The sequence below is a fragment of the Podarcis raffonei genome, chromosome 6 (assembly GCF_027172205.1).
Source record: "Podarcis raffonei isolate rPodRaf1 chromosome 6, rPodRaf1.pri, whole genome shotgun sequence".
NCBI classification, from domain to species: Eukaryota; Metazoa; Chordata; class Lepidosauria; order Squamata; family Lacertidae; genus Podarcis; species Podarcis raffonei.
In genome coordinates, this window is record NC_070607.1 from 73,570,619 (window position 1) to 73,583,174 (window position 12,556).

General features: G+C 45.0%; 1 protein-coding gene across 11 annotated transcripts in view; it reads right to left on the reverse strand.

The window, feature by feature from the left end:
- Window positions 1-478: 478 nt before the first annotated feature.
- Window positions 479-12,556, reverse strand: part of PTPRT (protein tyrosine phosphatase receptor type T) — a 603,119-nt gene continuing 591,041 nt past the window's right edge. For all 11 annotated transcript variants that reach the window (XM_053394030.1, XM_053394036.1, XM_053394029.1 and 8 more), the window contains 3 exons: window positions 12,065-12,228; window positions 7,650-7,785; window positions 479-6,137 (listed from right to left, as the gene is read on the reverse strand). In XM_053394030.1, the coding sequence (XP_053250005.1) occupies window positions 6,084-6,137; window positions 7,650-7,785; window positions 12,065-12,228 (354 nt within the window). In that variant the 3' untranslated portion in view covers window positions 479-6,083. The remainder of the gene's footprint in view (window positions 6,138-7,649; window positions 7,786-12,064; window positions 12,229-12,556) is intronic.

Sequence of the window (12,556 nt, forward strand, 5' to 3'; positions counted from 1 at the left end):
ATTTAAAATGCAACAAAATTCACTGCCATCCCAACTTTACCAGGCTTCCCACAGCTATCCTTACTGGAGCTTCATTAATGTCTGTTAGGTGGTCATGGTGAAGCCCCTGTTCTCTAGCTCATTGTCCTGTGACAGCAAAATAAAAGTGAGCAGTCTCGTAAGGCTGATGAATCAGATAATGTAAAGCATTCCACATGAGATGTGCCAAGGGAGTTGCATTCTTTTAAAATGTAATAATATGGGGCAATAAATGATGATAGGATGGATTGCTAGTCCAGTAGGACTTGGGGGAAAGTACATTTGGATATTAGCTGGAGATGGCCTTCTGATAGGGACAACAAGCTTGCACATTGTAATTGCTAAAAACAAAGCTTGTGCTAAGGTTTGCAGAAAAACAAAATAAAAATAAGTAAATAAAAATAACAGCAATTATACCAATGAGTCATCACTCAACTGATGCTCAAATTTCTGGGTATCAGTATTACTGATGCTCAAATTTCAAGGAACATATCAAGCACAGCCTTTTGGCTCTTTAATGCACAGTCAATGGTCAATATAACGATCATCTGTGTACAGTCTAATGCCACACACATTTTTTCCTAGCTCAGTTAAGAAAATTAGGTCACATTTCTGCCCTCCTTCTCACACACACACACACACACACACACACACACCAGTAAACACTATACATATCTGTTCTAATTAACTGCCCACATGGAGCCCCTTTGGAAGCTGGGAGTTCATCTCAAGGACTTCTGCTATTATGTCATTAGAAAATAATCATAATAAGACCTCCTACACAGTTTTGCCATGTGAATGCTGCAGCTGAAGAAAAAAAAGCATTTATTTGACATCATGGAGAGGTTTGCTTTGCATTATTTGTTCTTAATGTGAACAGGGAACAAATCTAAGAAAACAAGACCTACAATCAGTTTAATCAGCAGTGACCTGAAAGGAGTCTACCATGGCAGTGTTCCCTCTTTCATACCACTTCCAAAATGGTCTTCAGGTCTATTGTCTTGTCTCCAACCTTGCTGAGTGAATCTTGCTTACTGCATCTCTGTCTTCCCCCCTGCCCCGGCCACTCAGCTGTTGACTGCACTGATTTAATTTGGTTTTAGGTATTCTAATTTATATATGTGATTTTTTTAAAAGTGCATTTTCTTATATTGGAAATATGTGTGCATATATCACATTGAGCTATAAAAAAGAAGGTCTGATTCTAGGATGAGCTCTCTCATTCAGCATCATGTTTTTACCAAGCAGATGCGCCAGTGCTCTGAGTTCACAAAACATTTCCTGGTGCAATGTAACAAGGTCTATGACCAAGTACATTAGCTAATAATGACATTCTTGACTTCCACAAGCTTCTCTTTGTACTCTCACATACAGCATCAGAAACAAAGGAGTTCAAATCTGTACTTTTCCTTTTACCAACTGAATTCCCAGAAAGGCTGCACTCTCACTTGTGATACTTCTCTTCTCTCTTCTCTCTTTTCCTCTCTACCTCCCCCTCCCCTCTCTGTCACTCTTTCAGTGTTTGCATTCCCAACCTGATAATTTTTCGGGGCTGGTGTGCTGATTCAGTGCACCATTCCCACCAACTTCATGCCACAAGCCAATGTGGATCTTCCCACCGCATCTACACGCACTGGTGTGTGCATAGCAGACTGGGTGGAATCAGAGGATCAACATCAGTAAAGGGATTAGCACTAGAAAATGGCATGTGGTGTCAAACATACCATAGTACCTGTTTTCAGGTACTGTTGTCTCCTCTTCTAGCTCCATGCCAAACTGAGAGCATGGGATGCTCCCATTTAGACATATCTTCAGCTCATCCTTGTGGCTGCCTTTCTTCCATGTCCCTTCTCTCTCTCTCTAAATAACATTGAACATATGTATGCTATAGTTCACCTTTTGTGATTCTTGATTCCAGTATCTGATCATAAAATGGGCCATTCATCAGCTCCAGATTTTGACCAAAGAACAGGTTCACATGTTTCCAACAACACCAGAGCCATCTGTTTCTTCCAGATTATTATATGCCCCAAACAGGTTTTCTCCCCTCCCTGGGTGCAGAGGAATTGCAACATGACCCCACTGCATTGACAATGGTAGGCCTGGTATGCAATTCACAATGGTTCCACCATCACCCCTGTATCAGATACATTGGCTTTCAATGCTGCAACTTCCTTAGCTGCAATAGTGTTATTTACTTCCACATTTAAAACAAAGATTGTTTCACTGGGATTTAATGATTTTACCCTCCCAGTGAACTTGTAAAAATATATATCTTGAGAGCAAAAGGGATTACTAATTAAAGGTGCCTTCTAAATTAAAATGTCTTGCAGTATTGCGACTGTTATTTATTTATTTATTATATTTTTTTTAAAAAAAGGAAATTAACACTATATTTCAAAGGCCAAAAAATCAATGTGTCTAAAGCCTGAGTGCCTAGTTATTAATGAAATGACCAGAGGATAGAATCACATCAGCAGGGGTTTGTATGGAATTATTTCTGATTAACAGAAAAACTCCCCCCCCCCTCAATTGCCAACCTGCAGTTGAAATGAATAAGCCAAGGAAAGTAGTAATACCCATGCCAGCAATTCAAGTGTTTCTTACACAGATAATCAGGGCCAAACAAAATGTTTCAAGAAAGGTGCAACTTTCACAATGCTGAAAAAGAGATGTCCTGAGCCTCCGGACTTGACATGTAAGGAGAAGGATTTGATCCTCCTGCCTTACTTTGGTTTCCTATATGTTGTTCTAATCTGAGCAAATAGCAGCTTTGGGGGGCAATGATTTTCATTGAGAAAACTACATGGCAGGGGATATGTCCACACATCTTGGTCATCATGTCTGGTTTGATTCCCTGCAGCAATCAGGCCAGGATGCCAGATCTGGACTGTGTGAAAAATTGGCTGGATTTTAAATTGCGTCACCTGAGTCAAGCCATCAGCATTTTTACTACAGTACACAACATGCTTTCCCACCCCACCCCACTGTAAAACCCATTCTTTGTTCTTCTCTCAGCTTTTACCACCTGCACACTCTGTTGAGTGGAGCATTTTGTGACTCAAATTTATTTGATGACTGATCTACTCACGACTGAACCGTTGAATATCATTGTGTATTTAATTGCTTTGTTGTTCATCTTTGTTTCAGTTGTGAGCTTTTCTACTGAAATCTTCAACAAAGGTAAAAAAAAAACAACAACCCAACTTTCTGCCCAGCTGTTTGGAGTTTTCATGAGGAGACTGAAATAGGAATTGGTTGGGGTTGGGGTTCTGGGGCTTATTAGTTCCAATTAGTGCAGTTTGTGGGGACACTGTGGAATAGCTTCCTAATTCTACTTGACTAAGACAGTGTTCTTGCTCTATTTTGAAATGGATTTTAAAAAGTATATTGGACTCTAGGTAGGTTTGTGACCTTCCTGTTGCAGATAAGTAGCCTGTACAGGAAGTAATTTGACGATATTATTGTTATGAGTTTGGGGAGGGGGAAAGTAGGCTGAATGCAGAGACCCTCCTAACCCCTGGATCCAGCTAATGTAAAATATAAGCCAGGCTAGCTTTCTGTTATGGTGATGTTAAGGGAAGCAAAGGAAAGGGGCTCTGTGCAAGATGGCAAATGGGTGGAGCCCTCTCCCAGCTTGTGGTTGGTTTGAAAGGAAGGAAACATGAACCCTGGGTAACTGCTTGGAACCCCTGGAATCTCGCATTGCTCAGAGATTGGGGTGACGTGAGTCTACCAGAATCGCCTATGAAAATTGCTGAACATTTGCAAACTATATGGATGCAATGAGTGATAATGGTTCAGGCCTACGTTATAGTATTTTAGAGACTTCTGTGCTTTCAAATAGGATAAGCGACATACAACGACTCCAGTTGTGTGTGTAATGACGATGGGGAAATGCACTGTGAATATGGCAGTGCATATCCTCTTTTGCATGTACGCCTAAATACAGTTACCTGGAGTGTAAGACCCACTGGAATCATTCAGACTTACTTCTGGGTAGAATATATGAGGCAAGCATTTGGAAAGAAAAAAATGTAAAGGGGCATCTGTGAGACCATAAAGCTGGCATGTGATGAGCCAAGATGGGCGAAGAGCTCTTGGGAGATGCTACAGCTAAGACTACTTTCCAGGTAATTATACTTGTCATGTGTCAGGTTTGGCCATCACATCTTGCACAATGGCTCCTGTCATCTGGGAGGATAGAGCTGCTGCTGCACAACCCCACACTAGCAAACATGATGGACTAGGTTGAAACTGATGGAGACAATATTTTTTCTTTCTTTCTGCACCTCTTTAAAGAAGCCTGATGGCTAAACATATAAAAATACATGAACAGCTATAACACCTGCATCATTTCAATAGGGTTGGCTGCCCACGATGAAACAGCAACCAGCCATTTCATATTATCCAATTTACACACGGTTCTACAGCTCCAAAATATAATTGTTGACCTGAGACAGCAAGGCAGAATTGTCCAGTGTATGTTTCCAAGAATTGCTTCTTAGGATTTCACAGAAAAATCTGCAGAATAAAACTTCCCCCTGTCTTCCTTAATATACCAACATCAACCCTCTCTGTGTGCTTGCCAACTTCTACCTGAATTCTGTCCTTTTGAAAGGGAAAAAAAACAACAGTTGCTATATTTGGAGACGGGTATAGCATACTCCTCTTGCCTTTTACAAATTTAGAAAAGCCAAGTGTTCTGTTTTGAGGCATAACCATCAATTTACCATGTACCAATCTGGAATCGGATTGTTTGGAGAGCTGTCAGATCTCACGTACATTGCGACAATTCTATACTTTACCAATCTCCTTTGTTCAGAGTTATGAATACTCCACATCATCTCTCGACTCTCACAGTCAGATAGGTCTACATCACATTCCTTGTTTTGAGAATTTTGATTGGCAAGGTTAACCTGTAAACCTGACTAAGCTGCAAACTCATAATGAGTTCACGTGTTATATTTCCCCTAATAACTCAGTTCATCAGATGTTGTGAAACTGCTGTCACCCATTCTTACAGGTTCAGTTATAGCAAGACTAGTGGCCCTTGCCAAAACAGGGAGTTGCATCTCTGATAAGCCTGCCAGACTGACCATTATCACCTATTCTCTTACAGAACTTGCCCTCAGAAAATGACTATATAGAAGGTGCAGACAACCTCCAAGCTGCGTGTACTGCAAAACAACCAGCAGATATATAACAAGCCTGCCCCTCCATGACATCCTGTTTTTAAAGAGACACTGTACACAAATAAGTACTTAAGGTAAAACTCAATTAACTTCATTACAAACCAAAGACCAATAATTGTTTGAAGCATGAAGATAATTTTAGGGTGTCTTTGATTTAGATGGCTAGGAGGTGCAATTTAACAGAACTGCTTCACCAGTGCTGCAGCCGCTATGAACCAACCCATGCACAACATTGGAAATTGAGTAGCACTGTGTAGCAACCAAGGCAGCAAATTCAGCAACAGCCTCTTGGTTCCATGGCCTGCTTCTAAGACAATGGGAGCAGACAGAAAATTACAGCTTCATTGCAGTGGCCTTTTCATTTGAAAAACTGATCACAAAGACTCACTGTGCTGAAAGCCTTAACGTGGGTCTACTGAAGCTTTCCTCTTTTGCCAAATGGCTGATATAGAAAACTAAAAACATAAAGTGAGGATTTGTGGGGGAGGCGAAGAGAAAGAGGAGTTGAAAGGCGACTGATTATTCCAGTAATCCCCCTTCCCCATTCGTATCAAGGAGAAACAAAAATACACATCCAAAATGGCAGAGTGAAGCAGTCAGAAAGGATTAGAAATCAGAGTCTTCCAGCCTGCCTCGTGGCTTGCCAATTTGTACAGTAGGTTGTTTAAAAAGTGAGAGACGTTCCTGGAGAAAGCAGATGGTAGCAGATCCCTCCTCCTTCCAATGGCACTGAGATCTGACCTGGTCTCTCGCTCCAGGGTGAAGAGCTTTGCTTTCCTCACCCCATTGCTCCCTTTAAGTACGAGGGGAACCAGTGCCCTTCAGACATCAGGGCTTTGGGAATTCAGCAAGCTCTCCACCTTTCATGGGCTAAAATGAACTCAAGTATTCCAGTGCAACCTCGTATACAAATTTATATTGTTCCTAAAAGAGAAGAAAAAGAGAGCCTAATGAGAAAAAAGAGTGATTATAAGCCTCATCCTCCTGTTCTACTTGAGCACGTGAGTTTAGATTGTCTCCAATATGAGTCCTGTTCAGAGTATGCCCATTGAAATTAATGGACAATGTGTCTACTCTGAGCATGGATGTAAGGAGATGGCTATTTCCACTGCTTTTTTCTTTAAAAAGTGTTTAGGGTTACTCTCATTTTCCTACTCATATTGAAATACTTCCCCTCAAAGAAGCCAAACTTAAATTCACAAAATGTTTAGGGGTATGCGTCCACCCAGAAAAAAGCACTGGTTATTTCCATCCAGTCCTGGGTTTATTGTGATAAGCACTGTATCCATTTCAGGGGTGCCAACTATAGGGGGCTCTAAGTCCCTGAATCACCCACAAAAAATTGTGGGTGCTCGGCACCCACACCGCAAAGCCTGCATGCAACTTCTGAGGTCTCGCAAGACCTCGGAAAGCATCTCTGAGGTCTCATGAGGTCATCAGGTACCACCAGAAATCAGGTTCTGAGGCTGGGAATGCGGTGACATGATTAATTTCAGTAGAGGTTAAACATCAAAAACAATGCAGTAAATAACATAATTATTTCCTTAACGTTTGCAAACTAGTAGGGGGGCACACTAGTTCCAATGGGCTATGCATATTGACATGTAATTCTAAAAGGGCTTTAAATTATAGCACAAATATTTATGGCTTGCAACTTATTGGGAGGAGTTATGTGTGCACATGTAGGAAACATAAAGCTTTTAAAGCTCCTTGTTAGCTGTCTGATGTCTATTGAAACTGATGGAGACAGTCACAACCAAGTGAAGCTGGGTGGCAGTGGGGGTGATAACATTTGTTTATTTTCAGGGAATTTTTTTATCTTTCAATATCCAGAATGAAATGTGGCCAAGATAATGCATACCCAGCACTATTCATTTCTAATACTTGTGTCTCTTTGTTACTTGAACCTTCACTTGTATTCCTCCAAAGGCCAACATAAGAGGCCTTTGAGATCCCTTCTCAATGTTCCACAGACAGAAATGGTATGTTACGCATTCACACAAGAGGGCCTTCTGTGTGGTGGCACCCCAGTTGAAGTTGGTGCCTAGTGTCTCAACAATGAAGGGTGAGGTGGAAGTGAATCAAATTAATTGGCAATCACTCCAAAAACACAAAGCATCCGAGCTGAAGTGTAGGGCCAAATTCAACTAAGTTCTTGCGCTAGCAGAAGCCAGCATGTTGAATCCCGCTAGCATAATGAGACCTACTCTGGTTCTCCCCAAATCTGCTCAGAAGGCTCAGGAGAACTCAGTGTGCAGGGCCGGGAGGGTAGCGCATTTCATCTTGCAAACAGGAATGCTTGTGCTGGCTGATGGAACTGCTCTCCTTAGCCTGATGTTGAATTCCACCCACAGAATTTAATTTAAAACTGGCCTGTTGTGTAAGCATCTCACTAGAGATGCATTCCTACACCCTAAGCCAGCCTACAGTACTTACCAGTGTCTCCACCATGTTGGATTTGTTGTTCCGTAAGGTTTTCACTATGTGAAAAACATCAATGATGTTCTGCTGCTGGATCATTTCACACACACTGCAGATTGCACAGAAGGTGCCACTGCGGCCACCCCCATTCCTAGGTGCATAAGGAAAGACATGGGGAAAGTAGGGGAATTTTTATTAGCTGAGGACTTTGAGGAGTGGCTTATTTCTCTCTCCCCCTGCCCCACCCCACCATGCAATGTACCCTATTGCATTTGCAAAGCTGCGCATGGAAGTAGCAGACACCAACTATGGGATCCATAGGGATACACAAATATTCCAAAGGTTTGAGCAGGCTCTATTCTATGATAGACTGGGATATTATTTTAAAGATCAGGAGTGTTGGGTTTGAAGGATCTTGCCTCAGCAGCCCAATACTTAAGCAGATCAGGGCCATAAAACAAAAAAAAATTCCTGTTTAGCATTTCATCAGCATGGATGCATACCAGATCTAGCTGCTCTTTAGATTTCCAACAATGCCCTGGAGCACTGCTTGCTTGGGGTTACTTTGTGAAATTTAAGTGGTGACTAGATCTTGCTGCTCTCCCCTGATAAGCCCCCCAGGATCTACCAATGGAAAAAAGGAGCCCTCCATAGGACGCTGATCAAGGCCTATTCAGCTTGTCCCAGCCCTGAACTAGATGATGTTTTCTGGCCCTGCAATTCTATGCAATTCTGCTCAGCAGGCATTTGGATCAGCAGCACTATGGCATACACATGTACAAATGCAGGGTATGGTGTTCCATCAAAGCATCAAACCTGAAGGCTCATTTCATCAGCAGTGCTTCCCTGCTTTTCTGCTTTGTAACCAATATTTTTACTTTTTACTTTGTTGTACCACCATAAACGGTGGTTTTTATTCATGTGTTTTTATTTTGTTTTGTTTTATTTTGGGTTGGGGTGGGATGGTTGTTGAGTGGGGTGGGGATTGGTTTTGTTTTGGTGTAATTGTTTTTTTTGTTTGTTTTTTGTTTGCTTTTATATTTTGTAAATGGAGGCGAGTATGAGGCTTGGGATTCCTACTGTGGAGGGGCGAGGGAGGTATGGCGGTGGGGGCAGATGTCATAGGCGAAGGAGATCGAGATACGGATATGCTCGTACCCCTTCCAATCTGCGCCCCATCCTGAGAGACGAGGGTAGGGTGAGCAAGGATTACTCACCTCCGTCACTGGTGTTGTGCAATGCCAGGTCTATAGGCAACAAAACTGCCACCCTGCGAGATTTCTTCACCTCGCAGGGGGTCGACGTGGCTTGTGTGACGGAGACCTGGGTGCGCAAAGGGGAAACTGTTACCATACAAGAGATGGTGCCCCCAGGTTTCTCCGTCCTCCACCAGTCGCGGACTGTGGGCCGGGGGGGAGGGGTGGCATTATTAATCCGGGAAGATTGTTCTTTCAGGGCTCTACCATCGCCATCGATCCCTGGCATTGAATGAGTTGGCCTAGTGTGGGGCTCCGAGGTGAGCTTGGCTGTCTGGCTGGTGTACCGGCCACCTAGCGCACCAGCAGCCACCCTGTCAGGCCTGCTGGAGGTGGTGGCCGGCTGGGCCTTGGAGTTCCCTAACCTATTGGTATTGGGGGACTTCAACATCCATGCTGATGCCACTCCCTCCTCACAGGCTCTGGACCTGCTGTCTTCCATGGCGACACTAGGGCTCTCCCAGTTTGTTTCGGGCCCCACACATCAAGCAGGCCACATGCTGGATTTGATCTTTGGCGTCGGTATAGATGTGATCATGTTTCCTTCGATGAAGGTGCCATGGTCTGATCACTACGCTCTGAAAGCCAGGATTGACGTTCCACCCCCACCCTTCTTAGGTGGCGAGCCGATTTGGGCTCGCCCGCAGAGGCTGATGGACCCTGATAGATTCTGTCAAGCCTTGCGGGACCTTTCTCCCCCTGGCGACTCATTGACTGACCTTGTTGAGGGCTGGAATACCCAGCTCCTGGCAGCCATCAATGAGATCGCACCTAAGCGCCCTCTGCGACCCCACAGAAACCGGGCTCCCTGGTTTACCGAGGAGCTCCAGAAAATGAAGCGGGACCTCAGACGGCTAGAGCGAGTATGGCGGGGTGCCCATGACGGAGCTTCAAGAACATCTTATAGGGTTTTTATGAAAACCTACGAGATGGCAGTGAAGGCCGCTAAGAAGTCCTACTTCTCGGCCTCCATTGCATCCACTAGCTCTCGCCCGGCGCAATTATTTAGTATAATTTGGTCCTTAACGTCCCTCGAAGGACAGCCAAATTTAAATAACAATTTGACACACAGCTGTGAGGCATTTGCGAGCTTTTTTGTGGAGAAGGTCCTGTTGCTCCGCCATGACCTCCCTGCCAATTTGGATACAAAAAATGAACTGGAGGCCCCTCGACTGTCCTTGGGTCCAGTATTGGACCACTTTGACCGGATATCCCCAGCCGATGTGGACAGACTCATCCGAGCTGGAAAGCCCACCACTTGTCCTCTCGACCCGTGCCCGTCTCGGCTGATTAGAGCGTGTCCAGACGAGGTGCAGGCCCCCCTGGGGGATATCATCAATTTGTCCCTTGGCACCGGGACATTCCCAGGGGAACTTCCATGGCGACACTAGGGCTCTCCCAGTTTGGAGGTCTTTAAGCAGAGGCTTGACAACCATATGTCAGGAGTGCTCTGATGGTGTTTCCTGCTTGGCAGGGGGTTGGACGCGATGGCCCTTGTGGTCTCTTCCAACTCTATGATTCTATGATTCTATGAAGGAGGCAGTGGTGCACCCGCTCTTAAAGAAAACATCATTAGATCCCTTAGATCTATCCAATTACCGCCCGGTTTCGAATCTTCCATTCCTGGGTAAGGTGATTGAGAGAGCGGTTGCTGAACAGCTTGGTAGGTTTCTGGATAAAACATCGGCTCTGGATCCATTCCAGTCTGGCTTCCGCGCTGGTCATGGGACCGAGACGGCTCTGGTCACCCTAACAGATGATCTCCGCAGGCAGCTGGATCGAGGCGGGTTGGGGCTGCTGATTCTTCTAGACCTGTCAGCAGCCTTCGACATGGTCGATCACGAACTCCTGGACCACCGCCTTGCCGACGTGGGGATCCAAGGCATAGTCCTTCAATGGCTGCGCTCGTTTCTCTCTGGTCGGGGACAGAGGGTGGCGCTTGGGGGGGAATTGTCATCGCGCCACTCCTTGGTGTGTGGAGTGCCTCAGGGTGCGATACTCTCCCCGATGCTTTTTAACATCTTTATGCGCCCCCTCGCCCAGCTTGTCCGCAGTTTTGGGCTGGGCTGCCATCAGTATGCTGATGACACCCAACTCTATCTGTTGATGGATGGCCATCCTGACTCGGCCCCAGACACACTGATCAGATGCTTGGAAGCTGTGGCTGGATGGTTACGTGGGAGCCGGTTGAAGTTAAATCCTTCGAAGACAGAGGTCCTCTGGCTGGGACGGGACGATATGGGATTGAGGGGGCAACTCCCATCTCTTGCGGGGGTGCAATTAGTGCCAGCACCGTCCGTTAAGAGTTTGGGTGTAATCTTCGACACCTCTCTTTCCATGGAGGTGCAGATTGCAGCTATAACAAAGGCGGCATTTTTTCATCTCCGCCAAGCTAAGCAGTTGGCTCCTTGCCTCTCTCGCCCTGACCTAGCCACTGTGATCCACGCGATGGTCACCTCCAGACTGGATTATTGTAACTCGCTCTATGTGGGGCTGCCCTTGAGGCTGACCCAGAAACTCCAGCGGGTGCAGAATGCCGCGGCAAGACTCCTTACAGGGTCTTCGCTGCGAGATCACATTCATCCGGTGCTATACCAGCTGCACTGGCTCCCGGTGGAGTACAGGATCAGGTTTAAGGTGCTGGTTTTAACCTTCAAAGCCCTATACGGCCTAGGACCCTCGTACCTACGGGACCACCTCTCCTGGTATGCCCCACAGAGGAACTTACGGTCTTCAAATAAAAACATCTTGAAGGTCCCTGGCCACAGAGAGGTTAGCCTGGCCTCAACTAGAGCCAGGGCTTTTTCGGCTGCGGCTCCAACCTGGTGGAACGCTCTGTCACAAGAGACAAGGGCCCTGCAGGACTTGACATCTTTCCGCAGGGCCTGCAAGACAGAGCTGTTCCACCAGGCCTTTGGTCAGGGTGCAGCCTGACTCCCTCCTTAGGCAATCTTTACAGAACTTTAGTTTATGGTCGCCATCAATTTTGATTTTAATTAATTTTTATAATGTTTTTAGAATGTTGCACTATTTTAGTGTTGTTAGCTGCCCTGAGCCCGGCTTCGGCTGGGGAGGGCGGGATATAAATAAAATTATTTATTTATTATTATTATTATTATTATTATTATTATTATTATTATTATTTAGCACAGAAAACAAAGGCGAACTACTTACAGGCAATGGACCACAGTTCTCCCATCTCGCCCATCATACTGCTCCTGCCACTTCTCCAGCCTCCTGACCACCTTCAAGAGGGAGCGCTTCGAAGGAGGTATGTCTCTATATGCTGGCCAACCAATGTACTGCAAATGCTGGACAATACGGTACCCATCCTGGGGCTAAAAGAAAAGAAATACATCTTGGTTGGACTGTGTGAAGGACTTGTATGAAACCTTTTATGTACTCTCAGAAGTCCATGTTCTGGTCTTCTGAGAGTCCTCCTCTATATCCCATTGTAAGAACGAGGCTTCCTACTTCCCACTCCTCCTGCCCACTGTAAAAGGAGACCAATGGAAGCAACTTTTCACTTGCAGGGAAGGTTCCCCAAAGAAGTTTATTCATGTTTGCACATCAAGAAAGTAAACAATGAGAACAGGAAGGTATTCAGTTATGCTAGATGAACTGATGCAAGGTTTGCTCATTTTTACTTGCTTATTTCCCCTGCTT